Here is a 20,804-nt window from a genome sequence, read left to right on the forward strand (position 1 = left end):
GCCCCAGTACGGCGTACGGGCAAGAGCCGGTGCGCTGTACCGGGTGGCCTGGCTTCTCCTGGAGCCCCAGGCCCTTTAAATTGCCACCAGAGCCTCACTGCTGGAGCCCTGGGGTAGGGCTGCGGGGCTCGGGGGCTATTTAAAAAGTCTGAGGCTCCTGCTGCTTCTACCGCCCTGGCCCTTTAAATAGCCGCCAGAGCCCCGCTGCTTCCCCAGGGCTCCCGCGGCTATTTACAGGGCTGGGGTGGTGGAAGCAGGGGAGCCCCGGGCCCTTTAAATAGCCCCCGAGCCCCGGGCTGCTGCTGCTGCTACCCCAGTGGAGGAGGGGGCACGCACCATACTACCCTGGTAGAGGATGGTCTGTACCCCCTGTACCTGCACCCCCTGACTGCAGCCAGCCCCTGCTGCACCCCCCGCCCTGCCTGCACCAGCCCCTATCTGCAGCCAGCCCCACACCCCCTGCCTGCAGTCAGCCCCTGCTGCACCCCCCGCCCTGCCTGCACCAGCCCCTATCTGCAGCCAGCCCCACACCCCCTGCTCACAGCCAGCCTGTCTCCAGCCAGCCCCTGCCGCACCCCCTGCCCTGCCCGTATCAGCCCTGCACCCCCCGCCCTGTCTCTAGACAACCCCGCTGCACCCCCCTGCCTGAAGCCAGCCAGTCCCGCACTCCTCTGCCTCCAGCTCTGCCAACCCCTGCTGCACCCCCCTGCGGCCCTGCCTGAAGCCAGCCCAGCCCACCCCACATCCCCCTGTCTCCAGCCAGCCCCACACCCCTTGCCCTGCCTGCGCCAGACCCTACCTCCAGTCAGCCCCTGCCCTGCCTCCAGCCAGCCCCATGTCCACTGGTGCCCTGCAGTTCCCAGGGCAGTAACCCTGCACACCTGCTTCAATGAGGGGGGCAGGGAGCAGCTGGGACCCACACATGTGCACACCACTAAGGTGACCAGACAGGGGGTCGGGGGATCCTTTATAAGAAAAAGACCCAAAAATCGGGACTGTCCCTATAAAATCAGGACATCTGGTCACCCTAGCACACCCCCGGAGGCGGGGGGGATGGGGACCCACACATGTGAAACGGAGCTCATTTCTAGTTCAGGCCCATCTTTTAAAAAAAGAACTTTAGGTAGGGGTAACATACAGCCGTATTTTCCCGGACATGTCAGGCTTTTTGGTTCTTAAATCACCGTCTGATAGGAATTTTTAAAATTTTAAATAGACATACGGTAACCCTATTGGTACAAAACATACACACTGTGGCACATCCCTTAAATCAGAACTTTTTATAGGGACCCGGTTGCTAAGAAATGAAAGGCTTTTTTTTGCATTTTTTTTTTTTAGTCATCCCTGCCGGGGCCCCGCCGAAAATGTCTGAATTGGGCCCCGCACTTCCTGAAGCCGGCCCTTGCCAGTGTAGACGGTGAGGGGAATCCAGATACTGCTAACAGAAAAACTCAAGCTGCAGAATTGTGCTTCTCTTGTGTGCCAGTTGGGGGCAGCACTCCCCCAAACAATCCAGCACGAGGCACAGGAACGGGATCTAGAGACAGTGAAAAAATACCTGTCAGCAGGTATCAGAGCTGTAGCTCCAGCTATGATCACGTGTCCATAAAAACTGGAGTGTCTTGAATAGTCACATGTCTGAATGTGGAATTTATCTGACAGCAGAGTAAAAATGCGCAGCACAGAAGAGGGAATCGATCGGTCAAGGTGTCACAACGAGGACTTGGATTTCAAAGGGGCCGAAAAGTGCCGGGTGTCAAAATCCTATCGCAGTTTGTTGGGAAATAGGTGCAAATGCTCTCAGCTTCCTTTGAAAAATAACCAAACGCAACAATAGTTCTAACGTTCTCTTGAAAGGAGGCATCGGGTCCCAAACACCTCTGCCCTCAGTACAAACACAGGTTTCCACATGCTGCTGCCTGTACACCAGCCGGATACTGTTCTCTCTACGGGCCTGACCCACTGTCCGCTAAAGCCAATAGTGGGTCTTTACATTCCCTTCAACAGACGGTAGCTCAGCCCTTGCGCCTGGAGGGATGTGACTCCAGCCCCTTCCCGGGATCCTGTCGGATCCCATTAATAGATTCATAGATTCTAGGACTGGAAGGGACCTCGAGAGGTCATCGAGTCCAGTCCCCTGTCCTCATGGCAGGACCAACTACTGTCTAGACCATCCTGGATAGACATTTATCTAACCTGCTCGTAAATATCTCCAGCATCGTAGCAGCACCTGGCTGGGCTGGATCAGACAGGAGCTGGGAGAGGGGAGTGGCTGGTGCTGTATCACGACGAGGGGAACAGGCAACAGCAAGTACTAGGCCTCCTCCGTCCACGGCTAGTGGAGAGCAGAGCAGATAGCAGGGCGGCTGGCGGAGAGGAACGGAGAACAGAGCAGAGAGCAGGGTGGCTGGTGGACAGCGGAGCGGATAGCAGAGCGGCTGGCAGAGAGGAACGGAGAACAGAGCAGAGAGCAGGGTGGCTGGTGGACAGTGGAGAGGAGCGGATAGCAGGGCGGCTGGCGGAGAGGTGCAGCTGGTGGTGAAGGTTGCAGCAGAACCCCACGGAGAGACGTGGCATTCGGCCATCAGCCCAGGCAGTGGAGCATGTAAGAAGCCCCCCAGACCTCCCTCACTTCCACCCAGGCTGGGAGATAAACTCCACAAATGAACTTCTGAACTCTGGGGCTGCACTGACCAAGGTCAGAAGCCGTGGGAGGGGTGACGGTTGGGTTGCTGGACTTAAGACCCTGAGGGGAAAAGGGCACTGCCACATTCACTTGGGGGTGGGTCTTTGCTCATGGTTTGTGTTATGAATCCTGGTTGTGGTGTTTCCCCAACGTGATGCCGCATTGTTTCCCTCCTTTATTAAAAGGCTTTTGCTACACTCAGACTCTGTGCTTGCCAGAGGGGAAGTGTTGCCTCCTAGAATTGTCCCGGGTCACTGGGTGGGGGCTGAAGCCGGGTTTTCATTGCGTTATTGAAACGGAACCCCTGGATACTGAACCCAGCCCTTGTTGCTGCCAGCTCTGACGGGCAGAAGGGTTACATACGTACTACGCTGATTCTGTCAAAGGGCGATTCACCATCTCCAGGGATAATCCCAACAACACGGTTTATTTGCGAATGAACAGCCTGAAGCCCGAGGACACCGCCCGGGATTACTGCGCAAGGCGCACAGTGAACCGAAACCTATAAATGATCATACAGAAACCCCAGCTGCGGATTCCCCCTTATCCCATGGGCCGCGGAGGGGCTGCAGCTTCATAAACAATTCCCCACTGGGCACAGGAATGGGAAGGGTCACCAGGCCAGGAATAAAGTCTCTCATTCCCAGGCAATGTTGCCTCTTGTTGCCCTTCGCTCCATAGTGTCCGTGCCGGGATTTCGAAAGGAAACTAATGGATTGCGGCAGCTCTTTCTGATTCGAAAAATAACCCAGCGGAGACTGTCAGTTGGCCCCAGGGTCACATAGTAAGGACACGTGTGAAGGGGTGTGGGAATATTCCTGGCAAAAGGAGTGACTCCGAATTGTGACGGCAAAGGCAACATGAGCGTCGGTGTGAAAGGTCATAGATATAGGGATGTTGCCCCTCAGTGTTCCATGATGGGGATGGGATTTTGAAGCCTTCAGGACACAACAGAAGTTGCAGCATAAAAATGAGAAAGTTACTGTCTACCATTTATTACTTCTTCTTCTTCTTCCTTATTATTACAATGACTGATTATTATTGTTACTTATTAGTGGTGGTGGAGTAGTTGGAGGTTGTGGTCCTAGCGCTTAGGGTCTCCAGTCATGGTCTAGGAGCCCATTGTCCGAGGCACGGTACAAACACAGACCATAAGGCCTCTCGCTATCCCACTTACTTTACAGTTCTAGCAGAAATGGGAAGTGGAGCATGAATGGGAATGGGAGTGTGAATATCAATCGTCAATAATAATCTCCCTTCAGCGCTCCCTGAATCCTCCCTCGACTCTCCCCTAAAGAAAGAGTCCCAGGCAGGCCGCTCTCGGCACGCTAATCTCAGGGAGGCTCCACTGCAAAACCTTTACTCTGCCCTCAGCCTTCGCCCCACAGAGTCTCCCACCTGCACCCACAGGCGGCCCCCAGGCCTGTTAAAAAGCACGAGCCAGGCTTGCTCAGATCACGTTCCTAGTGTCACGGATCATTTCAATGTAGCCGGTCCCTGCTGGGAAGGGAAAGGGCCTTCCGTCCCAAATCCCTCCCAGTGCCATGGGAAATCTTCCCTCTCCAGCGGCTGTCCCAGCCCAAAGGATCCCCGGGACACGACCATCATACAGATGATAAATAATAATCATAATCTGACCCGGTATGGGAATTCCTACATGGTTTCTCTAGGCTCCTTGGTGACACCACCCAGCTCTGAGCTGCACAGCCTGCTAGACTCTGGAGAGACGTCTCCCTGAACAGCGGGGAATCAGCAGGAGTGATCCTGAGAACCTCCTACAGCAAGGTATTTTAGGGTGAGTGACCCATGCGAAGAAATGTCCTTTCTGGCTGACGTGGACTATCCTTGTTATATCACCATCTTTGAATGGCAAACGGCTAAAGCTCTTGTTCTGAGGTGATGCTGGTCACACTCTGAACAGTCAGTCACTAAGAGGAGGAAGCAGAACCCATGGCTCTTATCAGCGTGAGACCGGTGCCTGCCAGAGATGAACAAGGACAGACAGGGAGAACAGGTGTGGGTGTGTTTTCAGAAGAGCTCCTGCATGAAAGCGTTGTGCCACAGTTTCCCATCGGTAAGAGAGGGGTAAGAGCCCTGCCCTTCCTTGCAGGGGTTTTGGAGGTTAAGGATATGAACGACTGGCAGATACTTCAGCTATGGGGGCCCATATTTTCACCTCTGGTAGCCACATCTCCAGTGGCGGGGGCTGGGGGGCAGGCCTTTCGCAGAGGGAAAGAAGAAATGTTCATGACTTCAACGAGACAATAAAGTGGCAGGAGTTGCCGGCTACAAAGTCTGGGGAATAATGGGAGGGTGAAGACAGACTTGTTGGTTCTACTGGACAGAGCCAGTGGTGCAAGATGCTGGGCTTGAGAGAGCAGGGTAAGATCAGACTCACTGCCCCTTCAAGGGAACAGCTCGTAGGGCCCGGGAGAAATTGAGAGGCTGCAGGGCGAGGAATGGGATATTTGATTAGTTAGCAGAAACTGTGGGCGTGGGGACTGGGGAAGTGTCATAAACATACAGCTCAGGGGAGCATGAAATCCCTCCTTTACCTGTAAAGGGTTAAGAAGCTCAAATAACCTGGTTGGCACCTGTCCAAAAGCAGGGCCGGCTTCAGGCCAGTTCAACCGATTCCCCTGAATCGGGCCCTGCACCTAAGAGGGCCCCGCGCCCAAGCCCCGGTACGGCGTACGGGCAAGAGCCGGTGCACTGTACAGGGGTGGCCTGGCTTCCCCGGGGGGCAATTTAAAGGGCCGGGGTGGTAGAAGCAGGGGAGCCCCGGGCCCTTTAAATAGCCCCCAGAGCCCTGGGATAGTGGGAGGCTCAGGGGCTATTTAAAGGGCCGGGGCTCCAGCTGCCTTTGCTGCACCCATTGCCCGCACCAGCCCCACACCCCTTGCCCTGCCTGCAGCCAGACCCTACCTCCAGTCAGCCCCTGCCCTGCCTCCAGCCACCCCCATGGCCACTGGAGCCCTGCAGTTCCCAGGGTAGTAACCCTGCACACCTGCTTCAGTGAGGGGGGCAGGGAGCAGCTGGGCCCCACCCATGTGCACACTCCATGTGGTCCTTTTCCTTGAATCTTTGTCTAACTCACTTGGTGGTGGCAGCAGTACCCACCCAAGGACAAGGAAGGATTTGTGCCTTGGGGAAGTTTTTAACCTAAGCTGGTAGAAATAAGCTTAGGGGGTCTTTCATGGAGGTCCCCACATCTGTACCCCCGAGTTCAGAGTGAACCCTGACATGGTGGCTGGGTCTCTCTGACTCTGCGCCCAGCTCTGCTGCTTCTGCTTCCCTGGCCCCTCTGGCCGGCCCGGCCCTGCTCCCCAGCTCAGCTCGGGCCCTGCTCCCTCCTTAGCTCGACCCCCCTCTGTCTGACCCAGGCAACTCCAGCTCACAGGGAGGACGGGACCCCCGGCCTCCTGACTCCCTGATCAGCCTGCCCGCCCCGCCCATCCCGCTCAGAGGCTGACTGAGGCTGACCTGGAGCATTGGCCTCTCCCCATTCTTTTCTTGGGAGCTGGCCAAGCAAAACACCCCACTGAATGTCAGTAAGGGGACAACAGCCCCCTCCCACTGGGGCGAGTCAATCAGATCCCGGGCAGGAGGAGAGTGCGTCTCGTACAAGGCGGGGACATGCAAATGAGGGAGACGGTGTCCTGTTTAAATCTGTGCCTCTCTCTGCCCAGGCTGCACCCGGAGACCCGATTCGCAGCCTCCTGGGTCTGAGCAGTTCCCAGCCAGTCGCCTGAGAACTTTCCGCTTCAGCACCAGAAAAAATGAGATTTTTGCTCCTTTTAAGTTTCGTGGCAGCAGCTTTAGAAGGTACGTTCCTCCCTCTGAATAACTGGCAGAGTTAGAGGAACATTGTGTTATCGCTATTTCTATACCGATAGTAATGGCCTGTCTTTATTCTCAGGTGTCCGGTCCCAGGTCAAGCTGGTGGAGTCCGGAGGGGGGGTGAAAAGCCCCGGAGAGTCTGTTTTCCTCACCTGCAAAATCTCCGGGTTCGTCCTCAGCGATTCCTACATGAGCTGGCTCCGACAGGCTCCAGGAAAGGGACTACAATGGGTCAGTTCTATAAACCCCGACGGGAGCCAGACACGCTACCGTGATTCAGTGAAAGGCCGATTCACCATCTCCAGGGATAATTCCAAGAATGAGCTGTATCTGCAAATGTCCAACCTGGAACCCGAGGACTCCGCCATCTATTACTGTGAGATAGGCACAGCGACACCCCCTTCTCCCAGCAGCCACGTGGGGGCAGCAGTGACAGTCACCCCGCTTCGGGCTTAGACAGGAGACCTGGCAACTGGGTGAATGTAACACAAACCTACCGTTTGTGTTACCTTCACCCTACGGTTACGCACATCTTCTTGTCAAGTGTTTGAAATGGCACATCCTGAGGATCACTACAAAAGTTTTTTTTTTCTCCTACTGATAATAGCTCACCTGAATTGATTTATCTCATTAGAGTTGGTAAGGCAACCTCCATCTTTTCTTGTTCTCTGCATATATATCGCTCGCTACTGTATTTTCCACTGCATGCATCTGATGAAGTGGGTTTTAGCCCACGAAAGCTTATGCCCCATTAAATGTGTTAATCTCTAAGGTGCCACAAGGACGCCTCGTTCTTTCTACCATCAATGTCTCCCTTTCCTTCCCAGAGCCCCCCTGAGCCTGCGGTGCGCAGGTCCCTCCCTTTATGGGGGAACCCCAATCCGGAGTGAGTCCGGTTTTGCGTCACTCTCCCCGCCGAGACCCGGCACGTTGGCTCTCCCGGGGCCCGTTGCGGTGTCAGACTCACAGAACAGCCCCCACCAGTGTACAGGAGACAAGCGCATTGCAGGACTGCTCCAGTGTCCGTCAGAGTCAATAGGGTTCATCCCCCTGCCCTCATTGGGGTTTGCCTCACACCCAATGGATGGAGCAAATTCCTCATGGCGCCAAACCCTCCGCTAGTGCAAAGTCACTGCAACTGCTTTCAGTGTCCGCGAGTTACTCCTGACTGACACCAGGGCGGCTCTGGGCCTTTCAGCAAACCGGGACCTTTATTGCAATAACGCAGCGGAAGGTGATTAGTTCATTATAACGATGTGGGGCCCCTCGCCGTGGCGTCGCCCCCCTTCACAAGCGGTTATTGCCTCTATCCCCCCCACGGTGAGGCCGGGGAACTCTCACAGCCCCTGGTTCAAAGAGGCGGGACTGAGGCAGAGAGATGGAGGCTGCAGTATGGAGGAGCCATTCCGCGTCCGGGCGGGGCTGAGCTCACCCAGCGCCCGAATAAACCCCATGCCGCTGAGCCTGGGAACGTGGCACCGCTGGGACTTACCAACGCGGCTCGTGGATTGTTTCCACCCACCCGCCATTGGGAAATCCCTGCCCGGGCTCTGCGCTGGTGTCAGTGGGTGGAGCTGAGACATCCCAACCCACAATAAAGTTCCACGATGTCCTGGAGTCCCCATGGAGATAGACCCGCCCCTCAGCCCTCGGTGACATCACTCAGCCCAGGGCTGGCACTCGGGGCACTGGGGGCAGTCGCGTGACTAACGGGGCCGGATGAACGTTTTGTGGGCCCGGCGCCAAACAGATTTGTGGCCCCGATGGAGGCAGTTGCCAGATGCACAGGGCCCCACCTGGCCCTGTGCTGCCAGGTTCCCCTTCCCCTCGGGGGCAGGCCCATGCTGCGCCACATAGCCCCCCCGGCCAACACCGGAACACCCCCTGGTTCCCTATGGCCAGAGCCCCGACAAACTCACTGTGACCTCCCCTCCCCCACAAATGCACAGCACCCTGCACAACACCCCCCTCGCCCAGCACCCCCCTGCCCACAGCCCCACCACCAGGGCCGTCCTTAGGATTTATGGGGCCCTGCACAGTATTATTAAACTGGGCCCCCTATGTCTGAGTTGGGGCACAGCCACCACTCCCTCCCGGGGAGACAGGCCATACCCGGAGCCGGAGGGGCTCTGGGGTCCAGACAGGGGGCAGAGAGGAGCAGGGAGTGGGGCCAGGGGGTGGAGAGGAGCCCTCAGCCTGAGGAGCAAGTGGTGGGTGCGGGGAGCCAGCGGGGTCTCGGGGTGCAGGGCAAGTGGAGCAGGCTGGGGCCCCTCTGAGCATGGGCCCGGCTCCATGGAGCCACTGGTGCCATTGTAAACCCGGCCCTGGTGACTAAGGGTTGTGGAAAGGAACACGACGGGATTCACTGGGATGGCTCAGGGAGAGGCGGCGCTGAGGGAGAAGCAGAGGCATGTTCGTGGGGGATAACGGGGGCACTAGGGTCACACAACGCAGGTCCCACTGAATGAGATTTGGCCCAGGACTTCCCAAAGTCTCATGTGACACGTGACACAGAAACCTCTTTGTGCCACCTGGCAGAAGCCACAGGGTGAGGGGGCGGGGAGTTTTACAGGGATCCCCTGGGTGAAGTATATGCAGAACAATTCCCCGAAGGATGGCAGGGAAGGTGTCTGCTGAGAGCCAGGAGTCATCAGCATCTTTGTGAAATGTATGTAGGATCCTGATCTTTTACCTCGGCTGGCCACCATATCACGTCTTCTACTTCCTGCGGGTCTTAGGTGATGCACTACATTCAGTGATGAAAAAATTCCTGGACATGGGCATCCTCTTTGCCGATGGCCTCCTCTATTTTCACAGCTGCCTCACTGCCATCGTCTTCCTTTCCATGGGCCAGGAGTTCATGGGCTGCAGAGAAAATGCATGTAACTACCAAAATGCTGTGCACTTGGCAGGAGAGCCGGCTGAATAGGGGAGAAATGTTCACGGGGAGATGGGATCCATTCACGAACTATACGCTAGCTCCAGATAATGAGCTTCCTAAGTGTGTTGTGTCCCCCTATAGTAACTGAACTGTACAAGAAGATGACAGCCTACTACTGCTAATGCACTTAGCTGCTCCTTAACCTCTGTGCTTAAAGTGTGGTGCTGAACGTTCTAGGTCCAATCCCTGCTGATGGCACGTGCTGGGGGAGGGGGATCACTACACAAAAAGGGATTGAAATTCATGACCAATATTTTTCACAAGGAATGGCTGGGCCTGCAGCGCTTGGGGCACTTGACCACAGGCCTGAGCCGACGGGCGGCTTCCCACCGCTATCAGTGGGAACTGGATCAGACCATTGGCAGCAAAGCTTGCTCAGGATGCTTTGCTATCGTGCCACTAAAATGCTGGTCTGTAGCATTCTCTGGTGTTCGCGTCCCTGCTGATATTCTAGGCTCAGTGTCGGCATCTAACAGCCTCACAGAACAGCTGGGGTGATTTTCTTTTGCCAATAAAGGGATTTTCTCCCCGTGACGCTCTCATTTGAAATAATTGGCAGTGGCTCTGTGTTGGGGATGGTCGGTCTTAGCAGCAGCCTTGTGCTTCAGATGGGGTGGCCACCTCGTGGCTAGAAGGGAACAAATTCCAGTGTTCCAGAGTCTGATCCTGCAGCTTCCCTCGCCCATGTGAGGGGCCGTGAGGCTCAAAGCCCAGCCCACAGAGCAGTTCAAAGACAAGAGCTGGACCAGATGAGCTGAGGGCCGGGGAGTCAGGACTCCTGGGTTCTACCCTGGAACTCTGAGGGGAAAGGGGTCTAGTGGTTGTGGGGAGCTGGTGGGAGTCAGGAGCACCCGATGAAACTAGTGAGCAGCAGCCACAAGGACCGTGGGAGCCCAGACTGTCTCTCCAGCAGGAAGCCACGATGACAGTGGGTCCGTGTTCAGTGCGAGGTTGCTTTATCCTGCAGTGGTGGGTACAGCTGGTGGTTTTGCTTTCTCATACAGTGGGCCACACATAATGCAGTTGAATAGTGAGGGTGGTTTGCTCTTCTGTTCCCCTGTCTTTGGTGGCACTTGGAGCACATTGTAGGCAGCCATTAGCTCAGTCTTCATGCCTGTGTGCGGTGGGAAAGGAAGTTGACTTGTCCGAACGTCAGGCAATGGCAGTGCTGGGAACCAAATCCTTTCTACCCTCTTCCCCTGCTCGAACCCTGCAGACCCAAATCCCTCCTCGAGCTGCCAATGGGACCCAGGAGTCCCGACTCTAAGGAGGAGACACAACTTCCCTCCCAGTACTGAAATGAAATGGAGATATCCTATCTCCTAGAACTGGAAGGGACCTTGAAAGCTCATCAAGCCCAGCCCCCTGCCTTCGCTAGCAGGACCAAGTACTGATTTTGCCCCAGATTCCCTAAGTGCCCCCTCAAGGATTGAACTCACAACCCTGGGTTTAGCAGGACAATGCTCAAACCACTGAGCTATCCATCCCCCAATAATGAGTTGTATGTGTAACGTAGGAGGCCCTCCACTCAAAGCATAACAGATGACCCAAACCCAACCTGCTCGGGCCCATCACTATGAGGAGTCTGACACACAGATTGGAAAATACTTGCAGTAGGTCGGCACGAGGGAAGGTGCAGGGCACCCAGGGGGCAGTGGGGCAGATGGAGCACTGACGCATGGCATCTTGATACCTGGCACTATCAGGAAATGTGCCGCCATACGGCCGATGCTTTTCCCGGGACACCTGGGAAGGTGGGTCCCAGAAATAAAAGAGGTGGCGTGTTAGGAGCATTAGTGTCAATGTAGGATCCAGGCCTGTAGTTCCGCCTGAGATAGGACTTTGAGTTCGGCTCGCCTGGTGGGTTCTGGATCTACAGTTCTACTAATACGTGTGAACAAAGACAGACGCTGTAACTGCAGCTTTTGCCTAAACCCGCTGGGTTTGTGAGTATAAGGGGACTAGATAAGAGCAGTTAAAGTGTTACTGGGCATGGGGGGAGGGTAATAGACAAGCCCACGCTTGAAGGCTGCCTCAACTCCTTGCCCCTCCCAGGGGGCACCACAGGGGTGGGACGAAGACCCCAACTCACGACCCTCCACAACGGAACATGACCATAGGCTGTAAGGGGTGGGACTAGGGCCGTGCCTTGCAGGCATATTTGGGCCTACTAAGAAGGAGGAGGTGGGAAATGGGGAGCGGGGACACAGGCGCTGTCAGAGCTGGGAACTAACCCCAGTAACCGTGGCATTTGCCTGCACTTCAGACTTCTGGTCTTCTGCTTTCTGTCTGCGCGACAGGAACCGAGGGAGGGGGTGAAGGGGAAGCCCTCTAACAGCCCCTCCCAGAGCTGCAGCTAGAACCCAGGAGTCCTGGGTCCCCTCCTGGGTTCTCTGGGCTGCACTGTGCTGCCCCTGAGTCTATAACGCCGTGTCCATCCTGCACAGCCCAGACCACATCAGGCCAAGGCTGGGCTGGGATCCAGGCAGCGGGGCTGGAACAATGTGTATAGGGGAGCTGAGAGCCACTGTAAACCCTGGATATAATGGAAACCACTTCAAGCCGCACCCCCCTGTACTGCTAGTGCCAGCACCTATGGGTCCAGGGCAGAGTTAAGGGGATTTCAGGCAGCACCTTCACTCTGCATTGCCAGGGGAGTCAGTGCTCAGCCCCGTGACTGGGTCCCAGCTCAGCTTGACCCTTGACCTGGGGATTCACGAGGTTCTGGGGGTGATGCCCAGTCTAGTACTTGGCGTAGGAACCGTTTCCCCAGCACAGGGAACCCAGAGGGTCTGATTCCACCCAGCTGAGCGGGAGCTGGAGTGGGTCTGGCCCTGCTTTAACCCTTTGAGTTCTCAGCACAGCCTTCAGATGGGCAGCTCTCAGCCCTGGGGAGAGGGGCGATGGATGGGCCCAGCCATGGGCAGTGGAATGGCTGTGGGGGCAGGGAGGGTGGGGTAAGACACACAGGGGTGCAAGAGAGGGAGTGGCCCCAGTAACTCCTGAGGAGACACGTACACACAATCCCACACACAGACCTACACACGCTCTCTCCCTATGCCCTGGGACGGTGCCCACGTTCCCAGTCTCTCCCTGCCTAGAGACCACGGACAGTTCCCTTCACCGCAGGGAGATCTCCACCTCCAAGCCTAGTAACCACCCCCCTTTGCCATGAAAGCACATAAACCAGTGACCCCTCCCGGCGGGGGGGGGGCAGGATCTGCCACACCCCTGCCCCCTCCACTCCCACACAAGACCCTGGGCACAGCGGGGAAGGGGTGCAGGGACCTGCCAGGAACAGGCAGCCCAGCGTCATGAGCTACTGCGACAGTGCAGGGCCCTGGGGGGTTAAAGGCACCGGCTCCTCCCAGGTCCAAGGGTCGCTGTGCCTGGCAGGGCCTCCAAAGGCTGAGTGGCGCTGGCTCGGCCCGGGTCCAAGAGTTACTGAGGGGGGAGGGGAGAGCAGAGGGCCTGGCCGTGTTACACAACCCCACAGAGGGCTCCCACCCCAGGCACGGGACTGTTCTCCCAGCTGCAGACACCAGCGCAGGCCCTTGAGTTGTTCCAGGAGCGCGCCAAGGAATCAGCGCGACTGGTGCCAAGGTGCAGCTGGCTCTGGGGTGGGAGAGCCAAGTAACAGCCTCACCCTGCTCCCTGCAGATTGAGCCTCCCATTGCCAGGCAGAGGCGCTGGAGCCCCCTGACGTTCAGGAGAGAGGACCCCCCACACCGCTCCCTGCAGCACAGCTCCCCGAGTAGCGCATAGGGACCCACACTGACGCCGGGAGTCTGTCTCTGTCCCAGCCCTGCCATGGCACGTGAATACTTCACCCACAAGGGAGTGCTGTTCCCACGCCTGGATTATTCCCTCGAGAAGCTGAGCTACGTGGAGAACGAATTCCAGGTGCAGGACGACGACGTCTTCAACATCACCTACCCCAAGTCAGGTAGGGGAGAGCGTGCGTGTGTGTGTGTGTGTGTGTGTGTAGGGGGCTCCTGACACTCACAGGGACATTAGATGGAAACACCAAACCCGTCACATGGCCTGATTTCCTAGACGCCAGACTCCGGGTACCCCCCTTCCCGCCCAGAGTGAGACAAAGCAGGCTGCTCCCTGGGGCCCAACTCGCCCACCTGGTGCTGGGCTGGCTCTCTGCAGACCCACTCTGATCACAGGCTTTCTCCAGAGCCACCGGCAGGGCCAGGAGACCCCTGGCACAGCAAAGTGAGAGCTTCTGATTTTAGCTTTGGGGGGGAGGGACAGCTCAGTGGTTTGAGCATTGGCCTGCTAAACCCAGGGTTGTGAGTTCAATCCTTGAGGGGGCCATTTAGGGAACTGAGGTAAAAATCTGTCTGGAGATTGGTCCTGCTTTGAGCCGGGGGTTGGACTAGATACCCCCTGAGGTCCCTTCCAACCCTGATCTTCTATGGTTCTATGAATGCACCTCGGGGGCTGGGGGCCAGGTTCTCTCCCTGGCTCTGGGAGCAGAGGGGGACCTAGCAGGTTGAGGGGTTGTTTCAGGCCCATTAACCCTTTCACCCCCAGGCACTAACTGGATGCTGGAGATTCTGAGTCTGATCCGTTGTGCCGGGGACCCCGGCTGGGTGCGCAGCGTGCTGAACTGGGAGCGGGCGCCCTGGGTGGAGAACCACCTGGGGCTGGAGGCTGCCCTGAAATACCCCCCGCCCCGGCTGCTCTGCTCCCACCTCCCCGTCCAGCTCTTCCCCAAGTCCCTGCAGCGCTCCAAGGCCAAGGTGAGAGGCGGGAGAGCAGGGGCTGCGGGTCGGGATTGAGGGGCACTGACAGGGCTGTGTGTCGGGAGGGGGGTGAATCCAGCGCTGCTGCTGGGTGTGAGTTACAGCAATGTGGGCGTGCGAAGGAGTAGGCAGTGGGGTGCGGCGACTCCTTCTCCCTCCAGAGAGGGTGGGGAGGTGACGGCCCAGGATGAGTGGCTAATTGCTGGGTTCACTTGGCATCCCCCTCCCCTGATTGGTAGTGACCCCCCGTCTCCTCCCCCCAGATCATCTACACCCTGCGCTGCCCCAAGGACGTCCTGGTCTCGCTGTACCACTTCTCCAAGCTGCTCCGCCTCTTCAAGGACCTTGGCTCACTGGACTCCTTCCTCGAGGACTTCCTGAGCGGGAACGGTGAGCAGCACCCCGGGGTCCTCGGGGGCCCTGCTGCAGCTAGGGATACGCAGGCACCCTCCTCCCAGCCAATGCCTGGGCTCCCAGCCACTCACTGATGGGATCCAGTTTGTGCATCCCCAGCCAGCTCTGAGCTGCCCTTTGCCCAGGGCCCAGCACAGCTTAATAGGCTGCTGCACGGCCATCCGGCTGCGCACCATGGAGGGAACTTAGGTGGAGGTAGTGCTTAAGTTGTGCCAGGGCCCTGGCACCTCCGGGCCTGGCAGTTCAGGGCCCCGGCACCTCCGGGCTGGCTGCATCAGTTATGAATGTAAAAAAATTGCTTGAGCCCCGGCACCACTTTAATTATAAATTAAACAGTGGGTGGAGGGGCCGGGTGGTGCCAGCTCTGGGGTCACCGTGCCGCTCTCCCCTGCACAGTGCCCTACGGCTCCTGGTTCGACCACGTCACCGGCTGGATGGGGCTGAAGGGCAACGAGAACTTCTTCTCCATCACCTACGAGGAGCTGCAGCAGGTAGATAAACCCCCCCTTGGGCCACACCCACATAACTCCACCCCCTGGTGACACCCTCACATAGCCCCTCCAGCCACCCCACACATAGCCCCCCCGAGCCACCCCCACACGTAACCCCGCCCCAAAGGCATCCCCACATGTAACCCCTCCCCTGAGCCACCCCCACACGTAACCCCGCCCCTGAGCCACCCCACACGTAGCCCCGCCCCAGGCCCCCAGCCAGGTGGTGTTCTAGGGTGTTGCCAGCCCCAGCTCCCCAGGCCTCGGCGCCCATGTCCTGGGTGTTGGCTCCTCCTGGCTTTTGCATTCCTCTACCCCTGGCCTGGAACAGGGTCTGACCTCAGGTGGCCAACATGGCTCATGGCCAAGGCCCTCTGCCCTTGAAGGCGTCTCTGCCTCAGCCCCCAGTGGGGAGCAGGACCCTGCGGGGGGAGGGAACTGAGGCACACGTGGGCCATAAAATTGTCACCCTAAAATCACCCTCTTCACGGCAGCGGGTGTCTCCCCCAGGACCCGCGGGGCAGCGTGCGGAGAATCTGCCACTTCCTGGGGAAGGAGCTGAGTGAGGAGCAAGTGGCCGCGGTGGTGGAGAACGCCTCCTTCCAGAGCATGAAGGGGAACAAAATGTCCAACTTCTCCCAGCTGAGGGACGAGTACATGGACCACCAGGATGGGGAGCTCCTGAGGAAAGCTGAGTCCAGGCCTGGGCTAGCAGGGGGCTGCGAGCTGGGACTGAGGGGCACCAGCAGAGCTGCGGGGGCAGGGCTGGGGGGCAGGGGCTGTGGGTAGGGAGTGAGGGGCACCCTAGACTATGTTCGCCTTTGTCTAGACAGATTGTAAGCTCTTTGGAGAGGGTCTCTCACTGTGTGTCTGGGCAGTGCCTGGCACAACGAGGCTCTGATCTCAGCTGGGGCAGGGCCTGTCTCTGGGCAGCGCCTGGCACAACAGGGCCCTGATCTCAGCTGGGGTTTCCAGCAATATGTAAACAGTAACAGTTTTGCCCTATGCTGGCCCTGTGTTAAAGATTCTGCCCTGGGCTCTTAAGCCCGGTACTTCTGATCAACTAGTACGGTTCCCTGTTTGCAATATGCGATATTAATACTTTCCAACAGCCGCTACGTTTGCTCATTTAAAAGAAAACAGAAGAAATCAGATATCTCTGTGTAGCACTTGTTTCCTGTTCGCCCAGGGTGATGAACGTGGCTATTTATACCTGACGAGCTGCGGGTCGGTGGTCACTGTGCTAAATGTGCTTTTCAACAACTCTGCCGGGTCTGGGGCAGGCGGTTAAGGCGCTGGGGATTTGGGCCTCAGCCCTTCAGGTCAAAGTTTCACGGCCCTTTGAACTGAGGGATATGGGGCACAGCTCCCCCTGCAGAGGGCGCTGTGGGGGTCAGCATGCATTGGGGTGTCTCCCCATCCACCTACCCAGGCAGAAGAGTGGGCCATGCATCCGCTCAGAGCCATGGGCCCATCTGCCCTGGTATCCTCCCTGCCAGCCTGGATCGGACCAACAGCTCAGCTTATGCGCCATGCTCCTGTGCTGGGGAGCACTGGGGGCACCCACTGACTCAAAAAGCCCAAACGGTGCCACTCCGTCCCAGCCTTGCCATTGTAACCACTAGCGCTCCCTCTGCTGCCGAACAGAACCCAGGCGTCCTGATTCCCAGCCCCCAAGGTTGTCCGCTAGATATTAGCCTCACGTGGGGCTAGAACCCAGGAATCTTGACTCCGAGGTCCCCGCTGCTTGAACCACTAGAGCCTCCTACCCACACGAGCCCCATTGCATAGATGCTGCATAACCACCCAAAAGGCAGCCCCTGCCCTCGAAAGCTTCCAGTCCAGGACCACCACTGGGAGCACATGGGCGTGGTGAGCAGGGTCTCAGCTGCCCACGCATTGGCAAGGTTTCTGAAGGCATCATGGCAAAGGACAGTTGTTTGACGGTGGGGGTGGATGCTGGTGTGGAGCCTCCCCTTCTCGTGGAGCTGTCAAGCCAGCTGCTCTCCTCCAGCCTCGGCAGCAGAGGTTGTTCGTTAATCTGTCTAAATCCCTCTGTATTATTTGCTGGTTTGTGGCATTAGCGAGGGGTGGAATTGCCTCCTGCCGGGGCTTGCCTGACTGGCCCCTGAGCATCAGCCTTGGAGGGCAGGCAGAAGCCAAAGGACACGCCGAGGCGCCGAGAACCCAGGAATCTTGGGGCTCAGTAACGAGTTGCTGCGCTAACCCCCTAGACTCTGCTCCCCTCCCACAGCTGGGAAGAGAACCCAGGCGTCCTGACTCCCAGCCCTCAGCCACTGGATCCCACTCCCCGGCCCCTCCCACAGCTGGGAAGAGAACCCAGGCGTCCTGACTCCCAGCCCTCAGCCACTGGATCCTACTCCCCTCTCAGAGCTGGGAAGAGAACCCAGGCGTCCTGACCTGCAGCCTCTCGTGCTCTAATCCCTGGTCCCCAGTCTCCTCCCATAGTGGGGCCTGGCTTCCGAGCCTCCTCTCGCTATTGCAGTTGAAAGAAAGAAGAGACTCCGTTTGTTTTAGAAACAATCTCGCTTTTTCTACCTTTTGCCACTAGGTGGCGAGGCAGCTGAGTGTAAAAAATAAAAGCGGCCCAGTGAGGGTTGCCCTGGGGCCAGCACAGAGGGTGGGGGTGGGGGGGCTTCCAGAGAGAGCTGTTCTGGGGAGACTGGGGCAGGGCCCGGGGGAGATCCATGTTCCAGTCAGTCCCCTAGCGAGCAAGGCTGGGCCTGTGGTTAAACGAGGACTCGGAAGAGCTGAGTTCAAGTCATGCCTGTGCCACAGAACCGCTGTGTTGCCCTCAGCAAGCCCCTGCATCACTCTGTGCCTCAGTTTCCCATCTTTAACACGGGACCCAGACTGACCCTGGTTGTGCAGCACCCAGCACAGTGGGGCCCCCTAGCGCAGGGATTGTCTCTTGCTGTGTCCGGGCAGCGCCTGCCCCCCGCCCCAGACTCTGTTGCTATTTTAATACAAAAATAATCCTTGGAATTATTCTCTTTGCTTAAAGAGAAGGAACAAAATGATTCAAAATAGGAAAAATGCAACAGAAATTGTCGAAGAGAGAATTAAAAAAAACCAACAGATCGAACGGTTTAATGGGGACATACTTGACCGAGTACCACGTGGGGCCTTAAAAAGCCACCCAGTTCTCTGTTCTATGTTCACATGGAAAATCTCAGGGCATTTTGGTAAGCACCGGGGTAAACTTTGCTCTGCAGCTGTGACATGGTATCCGTGTCCCACCCCAGAGACAACTGCATTCCTCCCCAACTGTGATGTGCAGCTGTTCAACACCAGGTGTCTCCCCCCGAGCAGTGGCTGTATTTCTGCATTGGCTGAATCAGCCCTGTGCAGCTGCTAAGCGGCTGTTCCTGGCCAGAGGTGGCTGCATGTGTCTGGCGCAAGGCAATAGCTGTGAAGAAACCAAATTGGCAGCTGAGCTTTCTGTCCGTGTGCGCGGATCACTGGACTCTGAATGCTGAGTGTGCGAGTGAACACGCTTACGCACGAAGCCGAGCTGACGTGTTCCACCCAGCAGAAGGCATCGGCGGACACCCGCGGGTCCCAAACATTAACAACCTGTGAACCCCTTTCACTAAAACGTCAAGTCTCGCGAACCCCCTCCTAAACATTTGTTTTTATGACATGCTTATTACACACTATTATTATTATTTATCATAAAAAACAAATGTCATATTTCCAAGATCACGGCTTTTATAATTTCTACTCGGGGAAAGGAGAAAATCCCTGGAAATATTCATTTTTAGGAGGGGGGGATGGGGTCGGGGGGGTGCGCGACTCAGAGGGGCTGGGCTCAGAGCTGGGGGTCAGGGTGGTGGGGGATGAGGTCGTGGGGTGCCAGGCGCTGAGAAGCTGGGGGGTGGGGGAAGGTAATGGCAGATGGGGGGATCCTCTGACATTCTTGTGGGGGCCCCTGCAGGACCCGGGGCAAATTGCCTCACTTGCCCCCACCCTCCCCGGAAGCCCCTGGTTGCTTTCACTTAATAGGATAAAGATTGCTTTCAGACCAGCACAATTCTGTTATTAAAAGACAACAGCTGGAGGAGAGAGTAAAAAGAAAAAAATCATCAGCAGGAACAGGGGAAGGGAAGGTCTCAAGAGGAGGAGGGGTCCCGGGACGGCTACAGATTTGTGTATGTCCCGGGATCGCGCCCAGCCTTCTCCTTTGGAGAACAATGCAGCGGGGGCAAACTGCAGCTGGCTGGGTGTTGAGTGCACTGGGTAGTGGCAGTCACAGGTGCCGACTCCGTGGGTGCTCCCGGGCTGGAGCACCCATGGGGAAAAATTAGTGGGTGCTCTGCACCCACCGGCAGCCAAGCTCCCCGCCCTGCCTCACCTCCGCCTCTGCCTCCTCCCCTGCGAGCGCTGTGTCCCCGCTCCGCCGCCTGCCTCCCAGCACGTGCTGTCGCCAAACAGCTGTAGCGAGCTCCGGGAGGGAGGGGGTGGGGAAGAGGCAGGGTTGGGGCAGGGATTTGGGGAGACGTCCAATAGGGGCAGGGAGGGGGCGGAGTTGGGGCAGGGATTTGGGGAAGGGGTTGGAATGGGGGTGGAGTCGGGGTGGGGCCGGGGGGTTCGAGCACCCATTGGCGCTGGAAGACGTTGGCGCCTGGGGTGGGAGTCCCCAGTGCTGGACCGTGAGGGGGGAGGAGTGGGATGCCGCGGGTAGAGACTGGAGCCAGGAGGTCGATAACAGTGTATTGGCCGGGGGGTGAGAGGGGCGCATGGGAAAGAGATTTGCGACAGCGGCTGCAGGGGAGGGTGGGCGCGGAGCTGCTCGGTTGGAAGAGCGAGGATCCCCTGCAGCGTGTCCGCTTGGCGCCCCATCACCGTTACGAGCCGCTCCCTGGCTTCTTCCTGGCGTGCTGCGTTCTCCTCTCAGTCCCTCTTCTCCAGTGGGTCTCAAACGTTCGCACTGGTGACCCCGTTCACACAGCAAGCCCCTGAGTGCGACCCCCCTTAGCAATGAAAACACCTTTAAATATATTGAACACCGTTATAAAATGCTGGAGGCAAAGTGAGGTTTAGGCTGACAGCTCATGACCCCCCACATAACCTCACCACCCCCTGAGGGGTTCCCAACCCCAGTTTGAGATCTCTTGTTCTTGTGGTCCCACCACTCCTTCATCTCAGTGGCGGAGGGCATCATAACCTCACAGCGAAAGTCCTTGGCTACTTTAGCATCATAGATTTTTAGAGTTGGAGGGAACCTCAGAAGATCATCTAGTCCAATCCCCTGCTCAAAGCCAGACCAATCCCCAGATGCCCCCCCCCAAGAATGGAACTCACAACCCTGGGTTTAGCAGGCCAATGCTCAAACCACTGAGCTATCCCTCCCTGCTTTCTAATTCTATGCAGCCGTTCTGCTGCCAATAAGGAATCTGGCCTCCCCAGGTCATCTCTGTGAGGCTTAAACACAACATTTCACAGAAGCAGCGTTGTTTGCAATGCAGACAACACTGATTCAGTGCTTTAAAACACAGCCAGGACGCACACGCCTGTCACTGACTGCCGGACCCCCGGCACACGAGCCACAAGACCCCAAAATGGTGAATAGCCACAGGGGCAGGGACGGGGACATCACTCTTCCCGGACCCTGCTGTACACTGGGCACGGGGCTCTTGGGAGAGCCAGCACCG

General features: G+C 57.4%; 1 protein-coding gene and 1 gene segment (V, D, J or C); both read left to right on the forward strand.

Moving 5' to 3' along the window:
• The first annotated feature begins 4,462 nt into the window (after positions 1 to 4,462).
• On the forward strand, positions 4,463 to 7,304 carry LOC123351983. The segment is given in 3 exon segments: positions 4,463 to 4,481; positions 6,376 to 6,511; positions 6,606 to 7,304. Coding segments are annotated over 2 exon segments (423 nt in total).
• Positions 7,305 to 12,918: 5,614 nt separating this feature from the next.
• On the forward strand, positions 12,919 to 15,928 carry LOC123351982 (sulfotransferase 2B1-like). 2 transcript variants are annotated; one of them, XM_044991665.1, is made up of 5 exons: positions 12,919 to 13,413; positions 14,013 to 14,221; positions 14,488 to 14,614; positions 15,035 to 15,129; positions 15,640 to 15,928. In XM_044991665.1, exons 1-5 carry the CDS (start codon positions 13,278 to 13,280, stop codon positions 15,916 to 15,918), a joined length of 846 nt encoding a protein of 281 aa, XP_044847600.1. In that variant the 5' UTR covers positions 12,919 to 13,277; the 3' UTR covers positions 15,919 to 15,928. The 2 variants fall into 2 exon arrangements, with proteins under 2 accessions (XP_044847600.1, XP_044847601.1); XM_044991666.1 differs by having other exon boundaries at positions 12,921 to 13,413; positions 15,624 to 15,829.
• Positions 15,929 to 20,804: the final 4,876 nt, after the last annotated feature.

Source organism: Mauremys mutica, chromosome 17 (genome assembly GCF_020497125.1).
Source record: "Mauremys mutica isolate MM-2020 ecotype Southern chromosome 17, ASM2049712v1, whole genome shotgun sequence".
Lineage (NCBI taxonomy): Eukaryota > Metazoa > Chordata > Testudines > Geoemydidae > Mauremys > Mauremys mutica.

Bases quoted from the DNA above. Each gene is read 5' to 3' on its own strand.
- LOC123351982 (XM_044991665.1), top strand. From the start codon at position 13,278: ATGGCACGTGAATACTTCACCCACAAGGGAGTGCTGTTCCCACGCCTG. The intron at 14,222-14,487 runs GTGAGAGGCGGG...TCCTCCCCCCAG, and splicing joins TGCAGCGCTCCAAGGCCAAG to ATCATCTACACCCTGCGCTG. The intron at 15,130-15,639 runs GTAGATAAACCC...TGTCTCCCCCAG, and splicing joins CCTACGAGGAGCTGCAGCAG to GACCCGCGGGGCAGCGTGCG.